Below are 26379 nucleotides of genomic sequence, written 5' to 3'. Positions count from 1 at the left end.
TGTACTTCAGATGCCACGTCAGACCATCAGGCCTATCTATCTTGTATGAATCATCTGTACTTGAGAGGAGAAAGCTTTCAGACGCTGCAGTGCATGTGTGAACCCCTATCTTGTCTCGCGTTATCTTTGAGGTGTACAAAACTCTGCATGAAGAGTTCTAAGAAGCAAATCTCACAACCTGGGAACCTTTTGATCATATTTATTAGTGTGCTACACTACTGTTGATCGTCAACATAATATTTTCTTCTACCTGCTACTCCTCCTCCAGATTTTATGGTAAACATACCATTACAACATCTAGGATAAGTCTAACTATTTATTGAGTTTCGACTTAAACTTCCTTTTCTACTTGTCCCAGCTGCTTGACAGCCACCGTGGAAGGGTAATGGAAAAATCTTGGTCTCCATTGATCAAAACAACATAACAGCAGCAGCAAGAATTCCAAATAATTCAAGGTAAACCACTGAAATATTCACCACTGTCTGTCAACTGCTTAATGGAACGCTATCAGGAATCCCCCAGAGTTGCTACAATGGTGATCTAGTTGTAGTCCCGCTATAGAATTTGCATTCAGTAAAATGCCTTTAGATTGCTGCCGCTCCATACTATTCCCAGAAGTCCCACATTCAGAAATGATGGTATGTAGGCAGGATTTCCCAGGATTAACATTCAGAGGATACTGTGGTGTTTTTTTTTACCCCTTTAAGATCTTTATAACATCAAGCCCCATTAAATACAATACACCTGCATCATGTGGCAGGGTGATCTTTTATTCATGAGCTGGCCATGGTAAATCTGTTCTCAGTCATGGCCCCAACCTGGCATGTTTTTCCTATGTAAATGAGACTAGTGGCTCTGAGGCCCACATCCACGACAATCTCCATATCATTTGGCTGGTGGGGTCCCGCTGCTCTCTCTCCCATCTCCTCTCCTCCCCTCCCCCTGCCACTAGGGAGGATAAGTGTCTTGCAGACGAAGGTCAAATAGAGCAAGCAGATGGGCTTGAACCCTATGTAATGAAATACAGTAAAACATTCACCCACACAACCACACACATACTGTAGACCTCACAGATGCGCACGCGCACACACGCACACACACACACACACACACACACACACACACACACACACACACACACACACACACACGGATCTATGCATAGCGATCAACACTTTTCCTAACAGCTTTGCCTTGATGTTGTAAAATCCTGTGCAGCTGTCATGGGGAGCCATACTAGACTGCAACATAAGCAATAGCATATTTATATTTACTGCTGTATTTTTAACAATTCAGTTACGTCAAAAGAGTTACCCACTATAGAGTGAGGCCAAACAACACACAGTACATGTTTTTGGACTGTGAGTTGTTTTTGGTATTGTGGTGGCAAAATCTTCTTTGCTTGCATGAATCATGTCTTTCTACAGTTTCAGAAAATATATTATTATTAATATATTAATATATAATATAATATATTATTATATACAGAAATATATTCGGAGATACTATAAGCATAATGCCCATACTACTCAGTGCAGTATATGCCATATTTCTCAGATTATATTACTCCTGTAATGCATTACTCCATCCAGCCAAGTAAATACCCCCGCTCCAGACAGTGATCCTACTTGTAATGACACATTGGATTATCCACAGATAAAAAATTTTATGAAAGATTTGATGACCACTCTGATGGGTTTCCCATTGTATCAATCTGTGAATAAGATCCTCTTAACTATCTGAAAAGCCCTTGTTCGTCGTACATTGTGGGATTGAGCATCTCAGGGATATGTTCTCCTGTGACTCTGTGACTCATCTCAGCGGTCGATAATGAAAGAGAAAAATAGCAAAGGAGATTTCTTTCTTTCTTTTTTCTTCTTCATGCTCAATCTAACATTGATAACTTTACAGTATCACGACTGTAGACATGAGGATCACGTACAGTGATGTTTCTAATGTAACCCCCATCTTAGCTGTAATTGGTAATTAGCAGGAAACAGTTCTGACCGTACATAGAGTACATTAGCCATAGTGTTATATTATACATGGCTAGTTAGCAGTCAATTAACTACTACAACAACACTTTCTTCATCATTCTATGAAGCCGTTAACGTCAAACACGATCAGACATCTGGTCTTCTGTTTGTGCTTCCTACAAATGAGATTACCCTTCTGTTTTATTGTTGGCGTACCGAAAGAGATTAGCAGTCAGATTGCTTGGCTCCATCTATACCTTGGTGTGTCGTTAAATAGTACATCGGCCAAATCACTGTGTGTGTGTGTGTGTGTGTGTGTGTGTACTGGACATTCTGACTTGGCTTCAGCAACAGAACAGCAGCAGTCTCAGAACTATCCATGCTACTGCTTCACTGCAGGACCCGGTACCAGGGTAAACCCAAACAGTAAAAGCAAATGAGCTTCCCATTAAAGATGCCATGACCAGTCAGGCTACAGTCCCATCCATACAGATAGTCCAGAAACATTTTAGCTGAAGGCAATGTGCCACGTCATTGAGGATATTTCCAACACAGTCTCTCAAATATCCTCTTACTGTACACTCATAGATGTATGGAATTATAGTGGTAGTCTTATATGTTGTTATACAGAGTGGGCTTTCCCTTCCCTTTTTGACTGTTATGCCAAAAATCTGTGTGTGAGGCTTTGGATAACAACACAACTGTATTCTCTGTCAGGGTTGGCTAGCTCTCCTGAGAAAATGCAGTGCTTCGATGAGCATGTAAATTCTGTATTTGACATTTCAACTAAAGGAAGCTGATGCGATGCTGTGAAGTGGTTCAGAACAGCTTTTTTGGCCTGAATTAGGCCTGGGTTTTGTCCTGAGATAGTGGGCCAGCCATCGCTCACCTGCTCTGGTCCCTTTCAGGATCAAACACCCCACAGCACAGCACAGCACAGCACAGCACAGCAGGCCTTAATGAACACTGACCTCCTTAAAGAACAAAGGATCTGAAGGGAAGAGAAGCCTTGAGAAGGAGAGAGAGAGAGAGCCAGAACTGGGTCATCAGAACCGGTACCTTAATGCAGCTCTAATAATACCCCTACTACCCCTTGCCCCTGGTCTGCTGAAGCTGCTGTGAGTTTGTTGTCTCTGGATTCTGCTTGATGAATTGCTGTGCCAGGCAGAGCTGGACTCCAGGCTGCGCTGTCAGGCTTAGCCATAGCCACTCAGGACATCCACGGTCAGCAAATCAATTCACAGCCCTCCGGAGGAGCAGCGGGCGCTCTTATAAACTCATCATTTCTAAATGCGGGCGACTTTTTTTTTTTGTCCCCACGTCGCATCCCTCGCCCGCGGGGCGTACGTCTGTCCCGCTTCGTTGGAGATTTACACGTCTAACTGCGGTTTACCTACACAATATCTGAGCTGCAGCTTATCCTGCAGGCCGGGATGGAGGGAATGTCAATGGATATTTAATTAACACCTGAAGGCTATGTAAGCTATGCTATGTGCAGATAACAGTCGGCCGCTTCCCATTGGAATTTCGGGGTGTTTTTGCTGTCTATTAATAGTTTTGGAGGACGTGCTGGGACAGACAGATCAGAGACAGATTCCTGAGCAGAGCTTTGATTACAACATCAGAGAAGCTCCTCTCTTACCAAGGGAATGGGCCTCTTTAGACCAATGAGTGAGCGAAGAGGGACTCTCTTCCTCACAGGCAGAAAACAGCTCTTAATTTGACATAATTGTGGTATCCCAGGGAATACAGTATGCGGTGGGTTTGGCCACCATTTGTGAATGCAGAATGAGACTAATGTTAAACTCACTGCTTACTGATACACTACAGTACAGAAACACTTACTGTTATATTATGGAATGATACTTTTAATCTTCTAAACCAACCACCTGGGTCCTTTGCTGAAACAATTGTCCATTTTCTGTCATACATTCATTTCCATTTTGCATGAGATAAACTGTACCCCCGTTTCCACCTTGGGATATTTTCTAGAAATTCACTATTACTTTGCAGCGCACAAATCCAGTCCTTCTATTCCCCTTTGCTTGAACAAATACAGCAGGCCAATGTCACCAAATCACCACGCTGTATTATTTACAGCAACAGAGCAAGTGAGTGGCTAATCTGCATAGTTATGCACTCGGTGGAAATAAGCTTTCCTGCTAATATTAATGGGGTGAATAAATAACAGAGGTATTTGCATGGTAATTAGCACTAATGATCTTTTTAGCATGATGATTAGCTTTGCGCGTACAGCTGGGATTCTGGCGGGCTATGAAGAGGCAGCAACTCCAGCTGTTGTTGCCTAGCGAGCGTCTGTTTTCACTTGAGCGCGTGGGTTGGTTGACTGCCACACACTGGTAACAATAGTAGTCTGGAGTCACGGATAACCTGTTGGGTCAACCATTAGCATATTAGCTTTCTCCATCAGGTGTGTGGAAACTATCGGTGAATGATATTTTCATGGTTGCTTTCATTTTCGATTCTCCCTCTCTGCTGTACTTTCTGTCACTGTCAAACTGGCCTTGTTAGTAAGAGAGATGGCAGTTAGCAATGCTCTGCCTTAGGGTCCTAGTGATTACCATGTCCAACATGGCTGTGTTTCCCTAGGCTAGTCATGATAATGGGAAATGTTGCATCATTACCACTGTCTGATTGGACGATGCCCCCAGGACGTTTACGATTTCGAAAAATGGTCAGGAGACCCACTGTACATACTGTCCACGGGCACAGTAGTTGTTATTTTGTTACGCAGAGCTTTTGCCATGGTTTATGATGTGAAAGCCAGGAGACATTTCTGATATTTGCAATGTGTGCATGTTAGCCTAGCTAAGCTCACTCTGTTATGACAGTTATCAGCATGCTCAGTAATTGCTGCAGATTTGAAAATGTTGTCTGGAGTGTTGTGCCAAACGCATCAGGCTAAGCATACATCCACCGCAGCATCCCTGCAAGCATGTAGTCTACGGGCTGTCTTCCCACGCATATCCATACTAAATCATTACAAGTGTCACCGGAGCAAGGAGGCGATATTTAAACATATTAACACCGTGACTCCGTTCCTGTCCATTTCCACTCTGTAATGACGCTTGAGTAAATGCCGTTTCTACCCTAACTGGAAATTAGAAATGCTAAATCAAGCATTGCAAATGAAGGTTCACTGCGCTTGTCAGCACTAGATGGAAATTATTCACGCAATATGAATCTTTTCCCTCTCAGATGAGAGTGTGTGTCATCTCTGCTTCCTGATGTGTTTCCCTCTAATGGATACAAGCAGCTTTCTGTTCTGGAAATGTCTCTGTGCTGATGTTTTTTGTTGCAGCATAAACCAATTTATTTGTAACTGTGACTAGATAAGTGTGACAGAGACTGTGATGGGGACTGTACAAGATAGGAGCTGAGCTCTGCAGGTAACCTTCACATAAAAGGGAAATTGGTTCTTATCATTCTTAACTCTTGGGAGTAGCAAAACTACTTGGCATCTTCTGAAGGCTTTATTTGCATCATTATCATGTCTTGGTTCATGTATTGACTAACTTTGATGGATGGAGAGGAAATTGTGAATTGTAAATTGTCAATATCATTCACTAGAGGAAGCTGTGGCTTTAAGTGTGTCACTAATCTTTGTCCCTGCTATGGCAAACCAATATGGATGTGTCTTTATGAGCTCCTGACATGGCCATTGATCAGGTGAGTTCTGTGAGTACCAACACCCCTGCCCCGTTAAGGCTCCATTGATTCCTCACAGCAGTTTAAAAATGAAAACCAACAGTCCGCGACAGAGATGATAGCAGGAGATAATCTCCATTTATGTTGACTGGTCAGAGCTGAGGCCACAGGGCCCCTTCGTGACAGGAGCTCATTTCTCCTGAGTTGGATGGATGATGTTTCTCTGTAAAACTCTCCTCACAGTTTTGTTTGTTTGAGGAGTTTAGTGGGGATAATGGAACGTAGCGTGTGATTGTGATGAAGACCACATGTGTAAACAAGTAGAGATATATTGGCTGGATATTCACACACTGGTCAATGACTGAGCACCCAGTCTGGTTATACTGTAGTGTCCCCCCACCCATTTCCCTTTCTACCCCCAGTTGATTTGGCTGTTGACTAGGAACAGATGTATTGCTCACTGCCAGGACCTAGGACCTTGATGTCATTACCCTCTGAAGGTACATGTCCAAAGCCCTCGCAGGGCTGTTTAACTGTATTGGCAGTCATTGTTACTTGACTCATGCTTTGAGCTTTAACACAGAGGTTCCTCTTAACTGTGAGATGATGTGTGTCTGTTTGTGTCTGAGTCATGTGTCTGAGTCATGCTGAACATGCTTGCATGTTGTCTAACCCGACAAAGTGATTTATTTTAACATGCTGTGTTCCTGTGTTTCTTGGAAATTCAGTATATCTCACTTGGAAACTTGGAGTACAAAACTTTCACATCAATTCCATCCTCTGTTTCTCAGAAGCTGACATGAGCAGTTTTTTTAACATCAGAAACATATTTTTCTGATAATTCTGACAGCCTATGAATGCAGAACAACACAAACCTCATCAGTATGGAATATCATAAGGGAGGATTTCTCGCTTTGATCCAAAATGGCCACCCTCCTTGCTGTCATTTCCCATCGATACCGCCCGTCTGTGCTTTAAGGCACATATCCCCCTCAGCAGGCAGGCACAACAATCTCCCAGGAGGCATCCATTCTCTCTCACCAGCTGCCTCAGAAGCCCTGCAGGCGGTAGAACAACCTGTCCATGCTCACGGCGAGCCGTCCTCACCATGGCTCACAGACTCACACTCACCTCAGCAGGATGCCCAGGCATGCCCATCTCAGTCACGCATACAGCACACTGACACAGCCGCAAACAGACTGTATTCCCACTCAGCTCATAAACCAACCCCATAAACCATACACCCACTCAAATGGACCTCAAATGGTACTGAGCAGGTGTTTGCTTGAAATCCTGCCAAACAGAGAAGTAGAGAGCAGAGAAAAAAGAAAACAGTGGGAAATTCATCTCATCCTCCCCCTCCACTGCTCCAGTAATGACACCCTGTGAGAAAGAGAGAGGAGAAAGAGAAAACTGTCATCAGCTTCCTTCCTAAGGCTCTCATTTATTTTAGAACCCCCCTCTTTCTCACACCTACGCTCCCTCATCTAAACTCCCCAACTCCCTCCCCATCAAACTCATAGCCATAAGAAAAGCCGAATTTGTCGTACTTTCGGGGGAAAGAATGCTGAGATGACGATAAAGGAGGGCCAGAGAAGAAGGAGGGAGATAAACGATTTGATTAGATATTTGATCTATTCAGTCATAATTTGAAGACGGATTTCCCTAACGAGATTAGGCCTAATGAATATGTATTGCGTCGCCTGCAAGACGATTAATGAAAGTCACTTCGGGACGATGGGCGTTCATTTCGATAACCTTTTCGCTCTTGGTGGTGGGGAAGCACTCAAAGGAAGTACCACGCCTGTTGTTGTGTTTGACTGGCAATGACATCACAGGAAAGTGGCTTCGAACAAATTACCCAGAATTCCCCTACGTGGCTATGGTGAATAATGGATCCCAGATATGATTTTGCCAGGATGAGTCTGGAGCCCGGGCCGTGCTGTCTGGGTGTGCATAATATTGCACAAAAACAAGGAGATTAAAAGATCTCTGAAAGATTGAACTCTAATTGGGCTATCGTCCAAACACAAAAATAGGATCCAAAGTTTTAATTAGAGTCCATGTTTGTAAGAGAACAAAGCATAGAGAGGATGAGACTGGTGGGAGTTGAACAAGCCTGAACTTGAAAGACCAGATCATCCTGAATTGTTGTGTTACAATGCTAATCAGGATGCAATTCAGAGGTGCAATTCAAAGTTAACTTTTTTCTTTGAAATACTGAAAGCTTTCAAAAACGTAAAAAAAAAGTGGCATAAAAATGTCTACTTATGATAATTTTAACTGGTTCTCAAAGTTATTTTCTGTCAAATCGGCTGCACTTAATTATTTCAAAATCTGGCATGACGCACTGAAAAGTTGTCTTCCACTGTCAGTCAAGGGCACCAGGAAAAGCTATCGTCTCACTTTGCATAATCACTGTATATCTCTGTGATTCAGTGACGGTGCTCAATTGTCATAAAGAGCTAGCACAAAGGAAAGATATCGTACACACAGTCTCAAGCAGAAACTTTATGCAGTTATACAGTACCTGCATATCCTTCTATTCACCATGTAAGTCAAGGTTTTTATAAATTCCCATACCTGTCTATTCACTAACCCTCAAGTGAAGGACACACATCAAAGTGAGAATGGAATTGAACAGACCAGCGCAACCTTTCAGCATAGGGAAGATTGTGTTCCGAAGTACCATTAACTATGATATACAGAAAAGCCAGGGTTAGTTTTGAGTGTATTAAGCATGTGTATGGAGAGACATATGTTGAATAGGGTAGTTGCTTCTATCATGGTAACCCCATTTGTGTAGTTACAGTGTAGTTATGATTTGGCTACAATGTTGCACAGTGCGATGTCTGGCAGCTGCTTTGAGTATAATGTTAAATAATTTGGATTGATATGCTCTTGTGTTACTCCCTCAGTGTTGTCAGGCAGGTGAGGTTGAGGTGGATGCTGCCAAATGTCTGGGTTTAAGTGCATCTGCTGCTTTTAAACACCCCAAAGACACTTTCCGTATTTCAAGAGAGGGGTTGTGGTGTTTTTCCTCATTATAGGTGATCTCGCGGTTTCAGACTATTCTCTCTCCTCTCTCACTGTTAGATCATGTAAGAGTGAGAACGTTAGTGAAACACATGGAACACAGCGTTTCCGATAATACTCATTATGCTCTCCTCCTCCTCTGTCATCGTTTCTTGGTGTAGAGATACTGTATACGAATGAAGTACAGACTCTCTACCGGTAGTGAAGCTGGAGCTAAAGGTCAGAGTAATTAACACCCTGCCCCTTCTCTATCTCTGCCACCCTCACTCAGAGCCAGGAAGAGAGGTTCATTGTTTGTGAACGCCCTTCTCAGATATGCTAATTAGAGATTAGGCAAACAAATGTTCCTTTTGAGTTCCAGAGGAAGCATCTCACAAAGCCACTGTTACTGTTACCTCTCTCTAGCAAAATGAAGAGGAGGGAAGAACAGAGGAAGGAGTGCATACGAAAGAGAATAGAATATGATAACTAAACAAAACCCGGTCTGTAAAAAATAATACATCAAGACATTAGTTTCCTAACCTGCCAAGTCAAATGGGGTAATATCTCTTTTTTTTTTTTTTGCTTGCTCAGCAGGCCAAGGAAACCTTAAGACCTCTCACGTCCTCTCTGTTTCTCCCATTACGACTAGCACAATGCAGAGCCATTGTTCTCTGCCTGACCCTGTCGACCCGAGAGGCAATATTTAAACCAGACTACACACTCAGCTCGCCTTGAACCAATTTCATGGCTGATCTCCCCAGTCTGAGGGCCTGCGACAGGCCAATTCCTCCCCAGCAGGAGAGGCTTGGCCCCTGGGGTCTGGGGTCTCTGACAGTGGGCTCACATCCAACACGAAATGTCACTATTTAACGGGTCAAGAGCAAACTCAAAGAGGCAGTAGGGAGAAGCCTAATCAGGCATTAATGTACCGCTAATGCCAGTATAAATATTCATAAGCATCCTTGTGAATCGTTGGCTGAATCACTCCCTGTGTACCCCCCCCCCCCCCCCCCCCACCCCTCCCCTTACCTATTTTTAGAGGAGTAGAAGAAGAATGGAAGAACAAGGAAAGACTGCATGGCTTTCAAAAGCTATCATGCTACGAACAGGAGACAGGGAAAAGTGTTCTGTACGCACTATAATCACTGAGAAAATGTCTATCATCAGAGGAGTGATTAGGAGAGGAGTGAAAGAGAGAGGGGAGGGGAATAAAACAGGAGATAAAAGATACCTGGATCTCACCGACTCCCACGGGTGGAATAAGACAAGAGAGAGACAGAGACAGAGAGAGACAGAGAGAGAGAGAGAGAGAGAGAGAGAGAGAGACTGAGAGAGAGACTGAGAGAGAGAGAGAGAGAGAGAGAGAGAGAGACTGAGAGAGAGACTGAGAGAGAGAGAGAGAGAGAGAGAGAGAGAGAGAGACTGAGAGAGAGACTGAGAGAGAGAGAGAAACAGAAATAGACGGAAACACAGAGACATTAAATTGTTTTCAAACATACTGTTGGAGAGTGTTGGCAGATGGGTGACATATGTTAGTGAAGGTTGATATGTGAAGTGTGTTAGGGAGAGTGTGATGTTTGGACAGGGGATGTCATTGCTCAGTTTGGAGGATAGAGTATAGAGGACTGCACTGCAGGCCCCTGCACACACAGACACACACAGACAGACACACACACACACACACACACACACACACACACAGTTTACTTGATGGGAATTGTAGGCAGCTCATTGCTTTGTTGCCTTACTTCCTCTGTGCTATAAACCCACTAACTGTACTGTTGTATAGACCCTGTAATAAAACTGGACCAGAACATCTACTAATTAAATATTCACTGTCATTCAATAGTGCTGTTAATCTTAATAGCTGATGCTATAAATAACACATTAACACATAACATTCTGGCATGGTGTGTTCCTAGAGAAATGTTTTGTTAACTTGGCCTACCATCTCTAAATGGAGCATAATTTTGCAGCTCCATGAAACCTAATTCCATGGAGTGTTTTCCACCCACAGAAATTGCTAAAGTTAAGAAGGAAATTACATGCTTGGCATTGACAAATGCGCTTTTGCTCTCTCTCCATGCTGGACTATGGTAAGATAATTAATTTGGAGCAGATGTTGTGTTATGGAATAGCATATTTTAATCAGGCACCATTTTTTTTTCAGTTCCCCACAGTGGCAATGTCCCTGTCCGCTTGGTCAGATCTGACTCCCTGGTTTAGCCTGACACTGATTAATGAGAGAGAGGGGACGTGATGCGCGACACTGCACCCTAACGCCATCTCACAGATTGCACACACTCACACTCACACTCACACTCACACTCACACTCACACACATACACACACACACTGAGACAGCCAGACAGAGCTCTGATGTCACATGATGGCGACCACATCCAGACTCTGATGATGAGCAAAAGAGGGTCGCATTTGTGGTGGTGGTGGTCTTTACGTAAAGAAATGTAAATTCTGCATCTGAGCTTAAGGCTGTCGATTTTCTCCCACTAAAATCAATTGAGGTGGAAGTATTTTCTTGTTACTCATCTGAGCAGGAATGTTAAAGTATTTTACAGCAAGTAATGGAGACTTTGGAGATGGCATCCTAGGGTAGTTCTGAAGCTTTCTTGGATGGTAAGGAGTATCTTTAAAAAAAAAAAAAAAAAAGACAAAAGAAATGCTTCATTGTGTGTGTGAGAGAGAGAGAGAGAGAGGGGGAGAGAGAGGGAGGTAAATCAGATTCCAGAAAGCATTACTATGCATATATTCAGCAGATAGAGAGCAGAGAGAATGTGCGGCTGTGTTATTATTAACTAATGCCAACTCTTACTCAGGTGTCTAAGTAGAGAAGTGACTGCTTGAGCCTGTCCTAATGAGCTTCCTGAGAGGCCGTCTCTCAGCTGCCATGGCAGGGGATAACGCAGGGATTATAGATCTGCTATTGTTTCCTATTAAATTAGTCTGAGAAGGGACAAGACAGACGCTCTCTCTGAGCAGCTAATTGGTGCCTATCTCTGGTGGGAGAAGCAGGGGACCATGTTATGTTATGTAGCTAATGGGGGTTCAATCATAAAGCCCACTGTCATTGGGACTGTACTCCGCCCTCTAGGGTTTGTTATCAGACCTGCACACCAGGGGAGGCTGGTGGAGGATGACATCGGAGGACGGGCTCATTGTAATGCTTGGAATGGAATGGCAAGAGGAATGGTATCAAACAGGTGTGCGTTACAATGAGCCCGTCCTTCAATTTCTACCTCCAACAGCCTCTACTGCTGCATACATACTGTGCTTCCGTTTCAATACTGAAAATGAAGCCTTCTTTCCTTGAGGTAGTTACTGATCTGTTGGAGATTGGAGAGCTGGAAGCACAGTTTCCCCACCCTATTGTTTCCTCTGGTGTGTTTCCCCCACATGATGAGGAAAATACAATTCATGGATTAATCAAATCGTTATAGAAAACCATGGGCAATTTTCCAGTTAATCATATCTTGCATTGAGTGAAAACCCTGGCAGATAGTGTTCAATTGCAAGTTTCTTTGTGTGAAGCGTGTGTTTTGAGCATTGTGAGTAGACTACCATTGTGAGTTTGTTTTGAGCATTGTGAGTAGACTACCATTCATTCACATTCATGTAAACACATTACCATCGAGGGTAACATCTAAAATTCAATCAATATGGGAAACAGGTGGCATGTCGAAGCCTGTACATTTTCTGAGCTGAGATTGAGCCATCCAACTGTGTCTGAGCTGCAAAGGTATATTCTGCTGCTTGTGTCTGCCTGTTTATGATGGAGTCTGCTGCAATGTGAAATGAATCAAGTTTAAGGTAACAATGAATTGCATGTGTGTTTGTGCAGGTGCAGGATGTTATTGTCCTCTTAAATACTAAGCCAGAGAGCCTTCAGCCTTGACCGTTTCTGCCAGTGAGAAAGCACTATAAGGCTGTTGGGGTGAAGCCAAGTCCACCTTTTCTGCTGATTCATCAGTCAAGAGATACCCTCCTCCTTCTCCTGCCATGCAAACCATTCAGTGTTGAATGTGCAAGTGGATTTATCTCATCCTCTGTGTGTGTGTGTGTGTGTGTGTGTGTGTGTGTGTGTGCGTGTGCGTGAGCGTGAGCGTAAGCGAGAGAGAGTAGTAGTAATAGTAATAGTGGTAGTAATAATAATAGTAGTAGTAGTAGTAGTAGTAATAGTAGTAGTAATAGTAGTAGTAGTAGTAGTAGTAATAGTCGTAGTAATAGTAGTCGTAGTAGTAGTAGTAATAGTCGTAGTAATAGTAGTCGTAGTAGTAGTAGTAGTAGTAATAGTAATAGTAGTAGTAATAGTAGTCGTAGTAGTAGTAGTAGTAGTAATAGTAATAGTGGTAGTAATAATAGTAGTAGTAGTAGTAATAGTGGTAGTAATAATAATAGTAGTAGTAGTAGTAGTAGTAATAGTAGTAGTAATAGTAGTAGTAGTAGTAGTAGTAATAGTCGTAGTAATAGTAGTCGTAGTAGTAGTAGTAGTAGTAATAGTAATAGTAGTAGTAATAGTAGTAGTAGTAGTAGTAGTAGTAGTAGTAATAGTAGTAGTAATAGTAGTAGTAGTAGTAGTAGTAATAGGTATTTATCAGTGAATACATTAAAAACCCACGCAGAACGTCTGCTCTGCTCCTGATTGCCTCATGTGGCACCTTAGCACGAGGAATTCTGTTCTGTGTTGGAGGAGAGAAAGCTACTCTATACCATATTTCTTGATGACAAACATCCCCAATTTCCTCAACTCCATGATTTAGCTGCTCCATAAGATTGCCATATGGTACATGATGTTCTTCGGAGGCAGAGTTGACATCTTTGTTGATTCTCCAGAAGTTGTATTCACAGTCACCTCTGTCATCGTTAATTCTCAAGTTTCTGTGTTGCTTTCTTTATTTGTTGCGTGCCATAAAACTGTCATAACAAATACGTTCAAGTTAGACACCAGATAATTTGAATGTACCGTCGCATCGGCTGTGTCGGCGGCAGGCATTGTAATGTGTTCATTAAATTGGAAACCAAACAAATGGATGCAAGAGCTTTTCCTGTCGTTAATTGAGTAATGCAGTCAGAGGCTGCGAATTGCGTGCCAAGGTAATGATCTGTGGCGCGTTTTGTCATTAAGCCAATACATCTGCGCGTTACCGGTCATCAACCCTAATGGCAAAGTTGTGTGAAGCGGCGCAAGTGGCAGAGTTTATTTATGGCAGCGTCCTTTAGTGTTTGGTGAGAAACTTGCTGTGTGGCTAATGAACGAGTGGACCCAGTGCCCCCCGCTCTGGGGTAGGAGTGGGATGGAGAAGAGATTTAGAAGGGGGTGGGTATGAGGAGGGGGTGATGCGGTAAATCACTTCAGTTAAGTGTGCGATATGAACTTTTAAAATGATGAGGTTGACGGCTTGTTGTTGCGTTTGGTAAATTATCCCCGGGATGCAGATGTGAAATGACATTCAAAAAAGGCATGAATCATTTAAAAAGCAAATTTGATTGCAAAGTTGAGAGAATATTCCGAATTAATCCTGAACCTTTCAATACTTTTGTCCACGGGGAGGTTGGGTGGTGGTAGTGGTGTGTGGGGGGGGGGGTGGGGTGGAGGATTGCCTGTGGGAGGTAAAGGCAATCTAATTGAACAAGACCCGATGAAATGTAGAGCCAGGAGCTTCAGACAGCCCCATAAGTATTTTGTTTTTTTATGAATGGAGTGGTCCACTGATTACGTCATCCACTCATAGATTCCATTTCTGAATGAATGTGCCTCTGATTGAATCCCCCACTTAGAGAGAGTGGTGCTCTGAGGATGGAGAGTGAGAGAGAGAGAGAGAGAGAGAGAGAGAGAGAGAGAGAGAGAGAGAGAGAGAGAGAGAGAGTCCTGACTTGGGGGAGGGTGGCTCTGAAGATGGGCCAGAATAGTCCTGAAGAGACCAATGCTATCATTAGCTTGTTCGTTATCCCTCTCCGGTGACAAGCTCCAATCCCTACCCGGGAAAATACATATGGATTCTAGTTCATGAAAGTCATAGCTTTGACCATGCATGCGTATTCTATCCCCATGGATGATATTTGCATAATGCTATGTAATATGTACATATTCTGACCAAAGCCATGGGTATTGTGAATTGTGAATGAGAATTTATGTATCATCTGATTGGATGAAGATTCCATCTGTATGCGGTGGAAAACTAGCAGAATATCCAAGAGAACAGGAATTGAGTTAGCCCTGCAAAACAACTCTTTCCTTACTGTTGCGGTTTGAGGCTGTCTCAAAGGCTTTTCCCCTAAAGAGAAGAGACAGATAGAGAGAAGAGAGAAAAAGAGAGAGAGAGAGAGAGAAATGGTCAGAGAGAGAGAGAGAGAGAGAGCAAAAAAGAGAGAGAGAGAAAGCTTCTTCAGCAGTATAGTAGGACACAGATGAGTGGAAAGGGAGCCGTTGGTGAGATTCAGTCTCTCTCTCTCTTTCCTCTCGTTTGCTGAGAACACACACAGATGGCAGCAGCATCAAGCCTGACACGCAGCCTCTCACAAGCATCAACCGCTGTCAAAACTCCTCCCGCTCCAGAGCTTACCACGCAACTGTTCACCAAATAAAAAAAAACGCAATTAGCATGTTCTCTCTGTTATGTTCAGGGAATCTGTATTCCGAAAACAAACATCGGCTCTGACAGTGTTGGCAACGTCCGTTTGAACACTCGGCGAGATTTGAAAACCGTCTCTCAGCCTACGCAGCTAATACTCCTGTCATATGAACAGGAAGAGAGAGAGGCTCTATCTGGGGCCGGGGATTATATTGCAGTATTGTATTTGTTTCAATAGCAGCAGTGATATATGAAAGCGGTGCTGTATGGCTGGTATGGTGGATAGAGTCTTACAGTAGCTGTCTGTTTCGATACTAAACTAAAGGTCTCCATCGGCCTCCCCATCAGATCACGGAGGCATGGAGGTGTTCTCTGCTCCTTTAGCTGGACATTGAGTCGAGCCAGTGCACATTGTTCATTGATAATGGTATCAATCTTTTTTTTTTTTTTTTTTAAATCAATCTGTACAAGGACCCATTAGGCTACCGATCGGTCTCTCTGTCTCTATCACAGTCCCTCTCTCTATCGCTCTGTCAATAAGTCACGGAGTGAAGTCAAACACTGTCTGGTTTATTTTCTTTCTTCGTCTGAGTGTGTGTTTGATCTACGCTGAGTGAACCCGCTCGCGTTGAGGCGACCGCTTAACACATTGTACGTGTCTCTCATTCTCATTTCAGGTATTTTTCTAGCTCTGAGTCACCACCTGTCTGACTCTGAGGCATGAAGCTTGCGTTAGTTCAAGCAGAGCGTTCTAAGTCGAACATCCCAGCTGTCTGTTTTGTGTGGTGAACCTAACCACCCCCCACCCCCCCCCCCCCCCCCAGCCTCCACTCACTCATTCGCTCTGTATTTATCCTACCCTATCAGAGTGGCTGGTACACATCTCAATCAACAACTCTGTCAATTGCTCCACTTTTCAGAGTTGCTTTCATTGTGTATGGTGGATGTCTTTCTCAGCCAAATTACAAAGCTGCATACTGCCAAATGCATTTTGTCTGTTGGTCTCGAAGATGCACTTAGCAGAACTTTGCTGAGATAAATGGGGTGGCCTATCTCCTCCCCTGAGATAGAAAAGCAGTTGGTTGCTATTTTATTGCTATCACTAAGTGCCATTACGGCTCTGTGTCTCGGTCTAAAATGCCAATGCTCACTACGTTTGTCAATTTGGGAGACTCAGTCATTGACTCATGCCGCCGCCATTATGGGGGAGTTTTTGTTTTCTCCTTTTCTCTCTCCCCCTCAGTAGGAAACGTTGGTATTCTTAAGGGTATGTCAAACTGGCTCTGGCACTGTCATGTCTACCGCTCGCTATGCCAAGAGAGGAGAGCAATTGAACCCCCCCCCCCCCCCCCCCCGCCTTCCCCTCCTCCTCTCCCTCCCTCCCTCTCGTTACTTCGGAGTAAACGAGATAAAGTATGAGTGTGTGAGCCAAGCTGTCTCATAAAGCCAGAGGGGAGCAGGTCCCTCATGCTCAGAGTTAAAGAGTAACGTTCCACCTTTTACCCCCTCCTCTCACACCCCACTTCAAGTGCAGCTCATGTCTGAAGTGACGAGGCCAGGGGGTTGCTCTCTCGTGTCTTCTTGAGGACCTCTCTACCATTGCTGCCAAGCCACACCTGAAAGACAGCTTGGCTCCCACGGCCATAGACTGAAGGCTACATCTTTGACTGTCCCTCTTAAAGACCTATTCATCCACACTACCCCTTGTACAGTTTCTCGACTGTAAATAAAAAAATAAAAAACAATAAAAAAAGTAATTCTTCCTTCTTCTAGCATCGTGACCGCCAATGGGCCCTGGTCCTAGCATAGATTTGTTTTTCTTATGATGACTGATGTATAGATGATTCACTTACTTAGACAAATGTAGTTGTTTTAAGTCGCTTTGGATAAAGGCGTCTGCTAAATGTCTAAAATGTTAATGTAAAATGAGACAGAAAGGCAGAGTTTCCACTCAACTTGATCCTCTGAACCCAGAGGAGAAGCCTACAGCTTATACAGCAACGAATGGACACCATATCAACACAGCCTGCATCAGTGTATAAAGACACATCTCACCAAGCAGTGTGGACCAGTTAGTACCACTACTCACTGCCCAAAGAAAAAGATGTTTTTTCTCCCATCTATTTCAGACCAATTACAGTGTGGGTCTGGTAGATCCTCTCCGTCAAACATTCCATTAAGGATTAAAAGGAGCAGACCCGCGGATGAGGCCGACAGGGCTGATCCTTGAGATAGACGTCCTGCAGATTGGCCAATTAAAAGGCCACATATTCAATATCCTCTGTCCATAGGGACCGGGGATGGGTAAAGACAGAAAGAGAGAGAGAGAGAGAGGAGGGAGGGACGGTGGTGACAGTATTAGCAGTTTGAAGCGGATGTGTTTTGCATTTCGCTGAGTGTTATTTTCCCATTGTTGGGGGTACAGCAAATCCACTGTACTATAGTTGTAATAGGCACAACACCGCATTGCGAGGGATGTAACGTTAGAGAGGGATGGACAGGTTTGTAATCATCAGGTTCAAACAGTCAGGATGGCGTGGCGCGGTCACGCGGCCCACTAATGCACTCAGTAGAAGCAATGTCCGTTTGATGATATGGATGATATGGATGAAATCACTATAGCCCCCACAAAACAGCACAGTATACATCGCTCCCATTTCTTGAATCTTCCCTAATACAATTACTGCCATCAAAGGGCTAGAGAGAGTGTATCGATTGTGACTCTGTCGTAAAACAATGTCATGTCCTTTTTTTGCTACCTGTGAGTCATGTATTGTAGCACGGCGTCCTGAGTGCTTTGTCGGAAGGTTTTCCAGAACTGCCGTTCCAGGTTTTATGACAGAACTGTAAACACATCACACAAACCCTATCAGGGTATCACTCTCAAGAGCAGTGTGCAGTGTACAGGAAGTTGCTTTGCTTTTGTCTGCAAAAAAAGACTCACTTTATCAAGGTTATTCATTGCTCTTTTCTGCAGGCTATTAAATGAACCTTATCAGAGATTGCTGAAGCTGTCCGAGGTAAAGTTCAGTGTTTATTTCTATTAAAGCCTCATCTGAGATGTGTTCCGAGCCCTCTCCCCAGCAGACTCTCCGCCTCCCTTCTGCTTGAGCGAGGGGTGCTAACAATTCCCATCCAAGGTCGTTATGGTAATGAGACAGAGCACACTGAGCAGAGAAGACCTAGATAAGGAGGGTCAGACACATAGGCAATTATACTGGCTGAGGAGGCATGTACACACACACACACACACACACACACACACACACACACTGTAGCTATCTTAGAGCAGAACACACAAGCAGGCACACACACACAGACACACACACACACACATCAATCATTTCCCTTGTTGCATCTGTTATTTGTAATAGTTATAGCCTTTGCTTGCTTCGGTGAATTGAATTATACATGCACCAAGTTCATCTCATGCTGCATATTCATTAGAGAATAAGAAACTAATTTACTTTTGAATGTCTTTCCTCAAAACAGATTAAAGTTTTTTTTTTTTTTTTCTTTTATGCTGAAATTAAATGACTTGTTTGTCAGGGTGCTCTCTCCCTTTCCCCGGTCTCATCATATGAAGAATGGAGATCACTCTAAACAACAGAAAACATGTTTATACTAGAGCCCCATTACAGCTGACCCTGGTGTTCATCACAACAACAACATAGTAACACTTCTTTCTGATACCACAGTCATCTAAAGGTTTTCTCTGGAAACTCATGTGTTTGTTTGATGGCTATGCCTGTCAGCTCTCCTCATCTGAACTAGTGGAACTGCCCCTCTAATCTTCCCTGCAACCGTTGATTTGGTCTTCGCTTTGTAGTTGTGGAATCATTAGCTCAGTGGAAGCCCATCAGAAACGTCCTAGGTGTTGGGGTGATGTTCATTACCTAGCTTATAAGATTGGTGAGGCTAATGACACAGAGAGAGAGAGAGTTGCTGTAGGCTATGGGTAATTATTATTATTATTTTTTTAAATCCACCACTTTGCTGTTCAAAGAAGCCTATAGTCTGAAAAATGATTTTTCACAAAAATCAGGGCCAGACTCATGATCCCAAGAAATTTGGCAGCCAAATCGTATATACGGCAAGAAATTCGCACTAAAGGTACACTCTTTTCATCTCAGTAGCTTTGTCGTGAGAGGGCCATTGTGGTGGAGTCTTTTGATTGGACACTGAAAGCGAGAGAAGCGTGCGTTTTCTCTGTAGCGGTCCGAGCCAGAGTTACCTGTGGGCGGCTCACTCAGAGAGATGAATCGCACTCTACCCAATTAAATCAAATGGATTTTTAAGTGACTGGGGACCAGGCTGGCGTGCCCTAGAATGCACCGATCAGGGCAGGAAGTGGAGTACGCGCTCTCTGAACATTCGCCTCCCCTCCCTCTCTCGGTTCCCTTGAGTGGCTTCTGAAGCGACACACACGCACACATGCACACACACACACACACACACACACACACACAGACACAGACACACAGACACACAGACACACACATGCACGCGCACGTCCGCCTCCAGTAGTGTGTTCCTACTAGGTCTGGAAGAGCAGGTCCTGTTGGCTCCTGGCGTCCTTTGGAGTAATGCAGTTTAATGATGCGCTGTGGGCCTGGAGGGGTGTTGTAGCAGTGTCATAGCCACAGCTATGGTTCATATAGATCTCTCAGGACAGCTCAGTCATCTCTCACAAGCACAAGTCCCCTGAAAGGACTGGCTCATTCTCTAGCTCTCCCTCTCCCTCTCCCTCTCCCCCCCCCCTCTCTCTCTCTCACCAGGAGCTGCAGTTCCATCAACCCATTTCCCTGATGTTTCCTTTCAAGACCAAATCAATGCCATGTGTTCCTTTGTGCTGAAGCACTTTTCTCTAAAACAAATCAAATCATTGAATCTTGTGTCTGAAAGGCACAGAAGGGAGAAAGGATTAGAATGCTAACAATAGACACAGCATGAGCTGAAGAGGAGTCTTGGTAGGGGGGCATGTTCAGATAAGCAGCATTGTACAGTATTATCAGTCTATTGAATGATCCTTTAGTATTCATAATAACACCTGAATCTGTCAAATAGTTGCAAGTAGGTACAGTATGCATACAATATGGCCCGTCATTTCCCTTGGTTCAGTCCTGTCATATACTCTACAGTCATCCTCATTCTCTAAGGTGTTCTCTGCCCAGTGGTAGGCTTTAGCTGATACATTCTCTGATGGTAGTCCTCTCCCTCATGGCATTTGGAAATGAACAGAAGGGCTTTGCTCTCTCAGCCAGAGTTTAGCACGCTTGCTCGCTGCCACCTTTCACAGCGCACTCACTCAGCAGACAGGAGCAGTAGAGCACTAACAGGCTAAATCCAACCCTCCACAAAAGCCCCCTGGTTGGTAGCAGGCCTCCTGGACGATTACAGAGCTCTCATCACTGAGCCAGTGGAGAGGCTACCTCAGTGAGCGTTAGTCAGGCCCGGTGTTAAAGGGTTGGATGACCTCAGCTGCCAACTAACTACGGCACTGTTCTAAGAGAATTTGTAGCTCTGTTTTCAGCCGGCACAAAATGGACGCAGGTCCAAACACAGGAGTGTTGGCAATTTGTGCTGGCAGCCACACATGACATTTCCACGGTGATGTCACAGCTGAGGGGCATTGAGGTTGAGGAGCGGAGGGCCGACAACCCCTCCGCTGTGATTTTCTTCACCATAAAGCACGGACTCAACTTCCTTATTGCTTATCCAACACAAAACTGAGAATTGTGACAAGAAAACAATGTCTTAAGTATTCATTTCACAAATATAGTTCTCGAAATGACCAATGTTGTTAAGGTAATGGGACAAACAAATCTTCATCATTCAAGTGTTTCGCCCCCCTGATATGACTGAAACTGGATGGTAAAAACAGGTAAAAAACGTGTTGTACCGTCGCTGGTACTTTATGGGGAATAACGCAGGGCTTCAAACGCCTCTCGGGCCAATCACAACGCTTGTTCTGATCAACCGGCTGTATCATGCATATCACACACACACACACCCTCTCTCTCTCTGCTGAAACAATAACAGCATCATGTTCTATTCATCCCAATTTATCGCCACACCAGATGCTTTCCATCTACACACAGCCAATGAACCATTACCGCCCGAATGTGATGTCATAAATCGCATTCATAATGAAAAAGGTTGGGCGCAAATGAGGCTGCATTCTGTTGAAACCTTTTTAATTGTGCCATTCCCAATGCCTCTGTCCTACTGAATCGTCCTCCGTGTGAAATGGGTTTCAGAGGGATGGTCTCCTCTTGGGCGAGACTGGGCTATTTAACATCCATAATTCAGTTATCGTAAAGATATTCACAGCGTGTCAGTTTTATTTTATACGTCTAAACTTCTTTTATTCCCAGTTCATAGTCTCAGTCTCCGTATGTGGTGCAACAGTAGACAGGAAATTCTTTCTCAACATTTACAATGCAATTCTTTTTTCTCTGCCATCTTTTGCAGTGGGGAATCGTCCCATCTGGGCTTTCTGATTTCTGATCTGTGCTAAGAGTGTTTAATCTGATCTAAGGCCAGTGAGTGCAGACAGAGTCTCTCTCTCTCTCTCTCTCTCTCTCTCTCTCTCTCTCTCTCTCTCTCTCTCTCTCTCTCTCTCTCTCTCTCTCTCTCTCTCTCTCTCTCTCTCTCTCTCTCTCTCTCTCTCTCTCTCTCTCTCTCTCTCTCTCTCTCTCTCTCTCTCTCTCTCTCTCTCTCTCTCTCTCTCTCTCTCTCTCTCTCTCTCTCTCTCTCTCTCTCTCTCTCAGGCTCTGACATGGTGAGCCTTGGTCGCCCAGAGCTACTGATGAAATATTTATCCAGGTTTTATGAAGCGATGATGCCGCTGCTCCATCTGAAGTGATGCAAGCTGTATTTATCACTCCTCTGTCTGAGAGAGAGACAGAGAGAAGGGTTAGAGGGCAAATCAGGCAGAGAAAGAGATTGTCCTTCATCCTTTCTCCTCTCATCTGGAAGTGTAATGTGGTGATTATGTCTGCTGAACTTCTCTCTCTCTCTCAGATGGCTGACATTAACTCATAAACTAACTGTTTTTTATTTCTTCTCTCTCTGTCTCTCTCTCAGGGTGATGATGTCCTAACAGTCATCAAAATGAAGGCTCAGTGGCCCGCCTGGCAACCCATGAATGTGTGAGTAGTCCAAATGCAAATTCCTCCATCACAGACACACACACGCGCACGTGCACACAGACACACACACACACACACACTTTGTCTTTCACAGTCTCTCCTAAGTGGGTGTCCTTCGGCCTCCTCACTCTTCCTCCTCCCTCGTCCTCCTCGTAACTTTCTCTCTCTCTCTCTCACACACTCATGACTTGTACCACCCAGCAAGGTCTAACTCATTAATCATCCACTTGCGTTTGCTCATGCCTGGCTTCCCCCAGCTCTGCAAGTCGTGGGCATCAGAACTCACTGGTCCAAAGTTTGGCTCTCGACTTGTTGACCTGCGGTGACCCCCCCAGCTCAAAGACCTATGCTGTAGAACCCCTTTAAAGGCCCATACCCTGAAACTGCCAACTAATCTCCCCACCACGGCTGCTCCATGTGGCAAGCCTTCATCTTCACTCCTGCATGCATAAACACCCATTTAATCTGTTATTTGTGAGGAAAAACAAGGAGCAAGTTAGCCCCGCTAATGCAGAGGAATGCCAGTAAAAAAAAAAACAGGCCTGTTCTGTGTCCTTAGTGATACACTCTCACCGAGGAGCCGGGCTTATAGACTCCAGAGGGAGAATGCAGCAAGAGGGATAGAGGCAATCAAATCCGCAAAGGATAATTAGCCTGCTATCTTGTTTATATGCTAAGAACTCTTTGTGTCATAGAGTGGCTGTGTAAATAAATCAACCAGTTTGGGGATGGGTGGTATAGTAGTAGTATAGGGAGAGAGGGAAGAGAGGAACAGAGAAGGAGGGGAGGAGGGGAAGGAATGGCGATGGTTTCTTGTGGTCTGTTTTGTTTCTGAAAATGTATACATTCTGTATGTACATGAACAGTTCTCCTTGAAAGTAGGACACAGAAATGGTTAAGTGCATCTTTTGCTCCTAGAATTGACTCTTTAAGAATTCAATTCTCATCAAAACTCTTAGAATTGATTATTCTTTTTAATCCTTCAATGAGTCCGGAGGGATTTCATTAGCTTGTTGGTGTGTCTGTGTGCATGCATGTGGAATGTCTGTTTGTGTCAGCTCTTTTGAGAGTGAGAGTAGAAGAAGAAGTTTTGTGTGTGTGTGTGTGTGTGTGTGTGTGTGTGTGTGTATCTCATCTCCTGGAGGTGTTTTTTTGTGTGTGTGTGTGTGTGTGTGCGTGCTTGTGTGTGTTTGTGTGTGTGTGTGTGTGTGTGTGTATGCGTGTGTATTAAGAGGCGTTGTATTTTCATGAGCGATGCACCTCCTGGAGGTGTTTTTCTCCATCAAGGTTAATAGCCTCCTCTAGGCTCCCATGTATCAAGACATCAGGCTGACCTATTTTAAACAGCCGCCTGTCAATTAACGGACGCAATTTCCCTCACTTTGAAAAAAGGGAGACGGAAAGACGAGGGGAGAAAAAAAAATCCACAGAAAGTCAGACAGAGACGATGATTAATTAGAGCCTGTGAGAACACTCTTGCTTAATTACGTCTGAGAACTCCTCAGCAGATCGTTAGAGACCGTAGTTCAGGGATATCCACTATCCAGGATCTGTGTGGAGTTATGACAGTTTGGGAGTTACTCTCTTGGGGAACATAACGTTGATGGAATATATGCCATTTCAACAATTTCTTAATTTCTCATTTCGTACGTTTCCCTGTCACTTTTCTTTCGACTTGTTTCAAATCGTGTAGCAATTAGGGAATGCGTACAGGTGCACTATTTCATTCGGAGAGACTGTGTTGCTTTTCTTGTTGCACTTTTCCATGCTGATTACTTTCATCGATATAATCATAAAGTGGTCCTTGAAAGAGACATGGTAGCTGTAACAAAGGTTGAAGGAGAGAGTTGGAGGGAGGGAGGGAGGGAGGGAGGGAGGGAGAGAGTTGGAGGGAGGGAGGGAGGGAGGGGGTAAGGGAGGGGGTGAGAGAGTGGGGTGCTGCTGATATGATGATGATATCCATTACCACACATGGTACAGTGGTGACAACCACGGCAATGTATCTCCTGAGACTCCTAGCATGTTAAAGATGAGGAGGGGGGGTGGGTGGGGGGGGTGGGTGAATGGGGGAGAGCATTAAAAGGACCAAAGGAATTCCAGCAGGGCCGCCGCAAACGAACCGCTCCGCGCCGCAAGGTCAGAGCTGTGGTCGTCACGGAGATGAGTTTACAGGGCTTCCTGGAGTTATCGTTGAGGGACACTCGCCTAATTAAAAAAACGCCGCGATGATGAAATTGCCCCGCGCCACTCTCATTTGCATACACGCCAGGGGATTGGCCGAGTTTGGCAGGCCAGTATTTCCTGTGTTGAGTGTTTCTGTTCCTCCCCTAAGGTTGTGTTTTATTGACGTGTAAACACATCATTCTCCTCTGTGTCATCCTGAAATGTCCTTTTAAATGACATATCTGTTTTTGCCCCCCCCCACCTGACTGGATGGATGGGCACGTCTCACACAGTGGGGACTCAGGGTGGAAAGTGTGGGGACTTGAGGTCCTTGACAGGGTCTGTACTCGGTAGGTCAAGCGTTCATCTGGTTTCACTTTCATTTCCAGCTGTTTGTCCTGCACTCTCTAGATAACCCCACATCATATTCTACAATGAACAGAAACATGTGTCACTGACACACACACCTGTTCCTCTGGCACATGCACACATGGACAGATACACGCACACACACACACACACACACACACACACACGGACACACGCATGCACACATGGACACATACATGCACACACACACACATGCACACACACACATGGACACATGGACACATACATACACACACACGCACACACATTCATGCTCACAAGCACATTCATGCATATACAGCCAGGCTCTCTCCAAGAGAAAACAGACCACATCTCCACACCAGGTCTCCTCTTCCATCTTCTCTATTAGACCCTGCAAACACAAATCATCCTGCAATCTCCAGAGTCCCATTCTGCTTAGATAGGCCTGCAGAAAACATCTCCAACACTCTCCTTCTCCCTCCTTTCTCTCTCTCTCTCTCACACACTCTCTCTCTCTCCCTCTCTCTCTCTTTCTTTCCCTGACTGCCTCCTCCTCCTCGTTCGCGACAGCTTCCTCTATGACATCCAGTAGTAGCGCGCCCCTTATTCTCACCAGATCCACGCTCCCCCTCCGTCAGACTCTCTCTAACGACCAGAGGACTCCCCCCCCCGCCCGTCTCTCTGAGGCCTCCAGTTGATTAACAGTGCCACGACAGACAGTCAGACAGACAGTCAGGAAAATAACGGGTTGTCGACGTGAACTAACCCCCTAATGAGCTGCCTGGTTTGTCTGTGTCACTCTGAGAGTGGGTTCTGTTTGCTGGGGATGTGGGCGGGTGGGAGGGCTAGCAGGGAGGGGAGGGAGGGAGGACAGAGGAGAGAGAGAGAGGGAGGGAGGCCGGTCACAGGACTGAGACTAATGGGAAGTGTCAGGTATTTTAGGAGATGCTAAACATGTCTGTCCAAAAGTAGTGATTGACAGGTAAGTTCACTGTTAATACCAGAAAGTCACTTGTATTTGAATGGCTGTTCATTTTGAGAACGCCCGATTATATTGTCGTTATAGTTGTCACTGTCTATTCAGTTGTCACCTGAAACAATTAGCCAATCAATTGCCCCTTTTCCCCTGTCATTGCCAAAGTGCCATTTGTGCCCCTGTAAATCCATCAGGTTTTCCATCACCTCAGTCGGTCCTGTCCACCCACACACACACACACACTAATAATCACCTCTAAGGATGTGTAATACCCATAATCCCCTGGAAACACACAGCTGGACTCCAGCCCCCCACACCCCATCCCCCCCGTCCCCCCCTTTCCCGCCTTCCTCTGCTCAGGGAGTCTTGGAGGTCTTAGCTTTATCTCTGACGGCCACATTGGGCCAACACAAAGCCGACTTGTAATTGGCAGGGTGGATAGGAAGGGGGCGGAGAGGTGGGTGGGAGGTATCTATCAACCC

General features: G+C 44.6%; 1 protein-coding gene across 1 annotated transcript in view; it reads left to right on the top strand.

Moving 5' to 3' along the window:
• Window positions 1–26379, top strand: part of spon1a (spondin 1a) — a gene marked incomplete at both ends in the record, with an annotated part of 62594 nt that overhangs the window by 25489 nt on the left and 10726 nt on the right. The window contains one exon of the mRNA XM_083690744.1: window positions 22343–22407. Coding sequence (XP_083546870.1) covers window positions 22343–22407 — 65 coding nt within the window. The remainder of the gene's footprint in view (window positions 1–22342; window positions 22408–26379) is intronic.

Source organism: Argentina silus (assembly GCF_951799395.1).
Source record: "Argentina silus genome assembly, chromosome: 19".
NCBI lineage: Eukaryota > Metazoa > Chordata > Actinopteri > Argentiniformes > Argentinidae > Argentina > Argentina silus.
The sequence above is the reverse complement of the archived record's forward strand: the minus strand, read 5'-3'. Positions and strand labels throughout refer to the sequence as shown.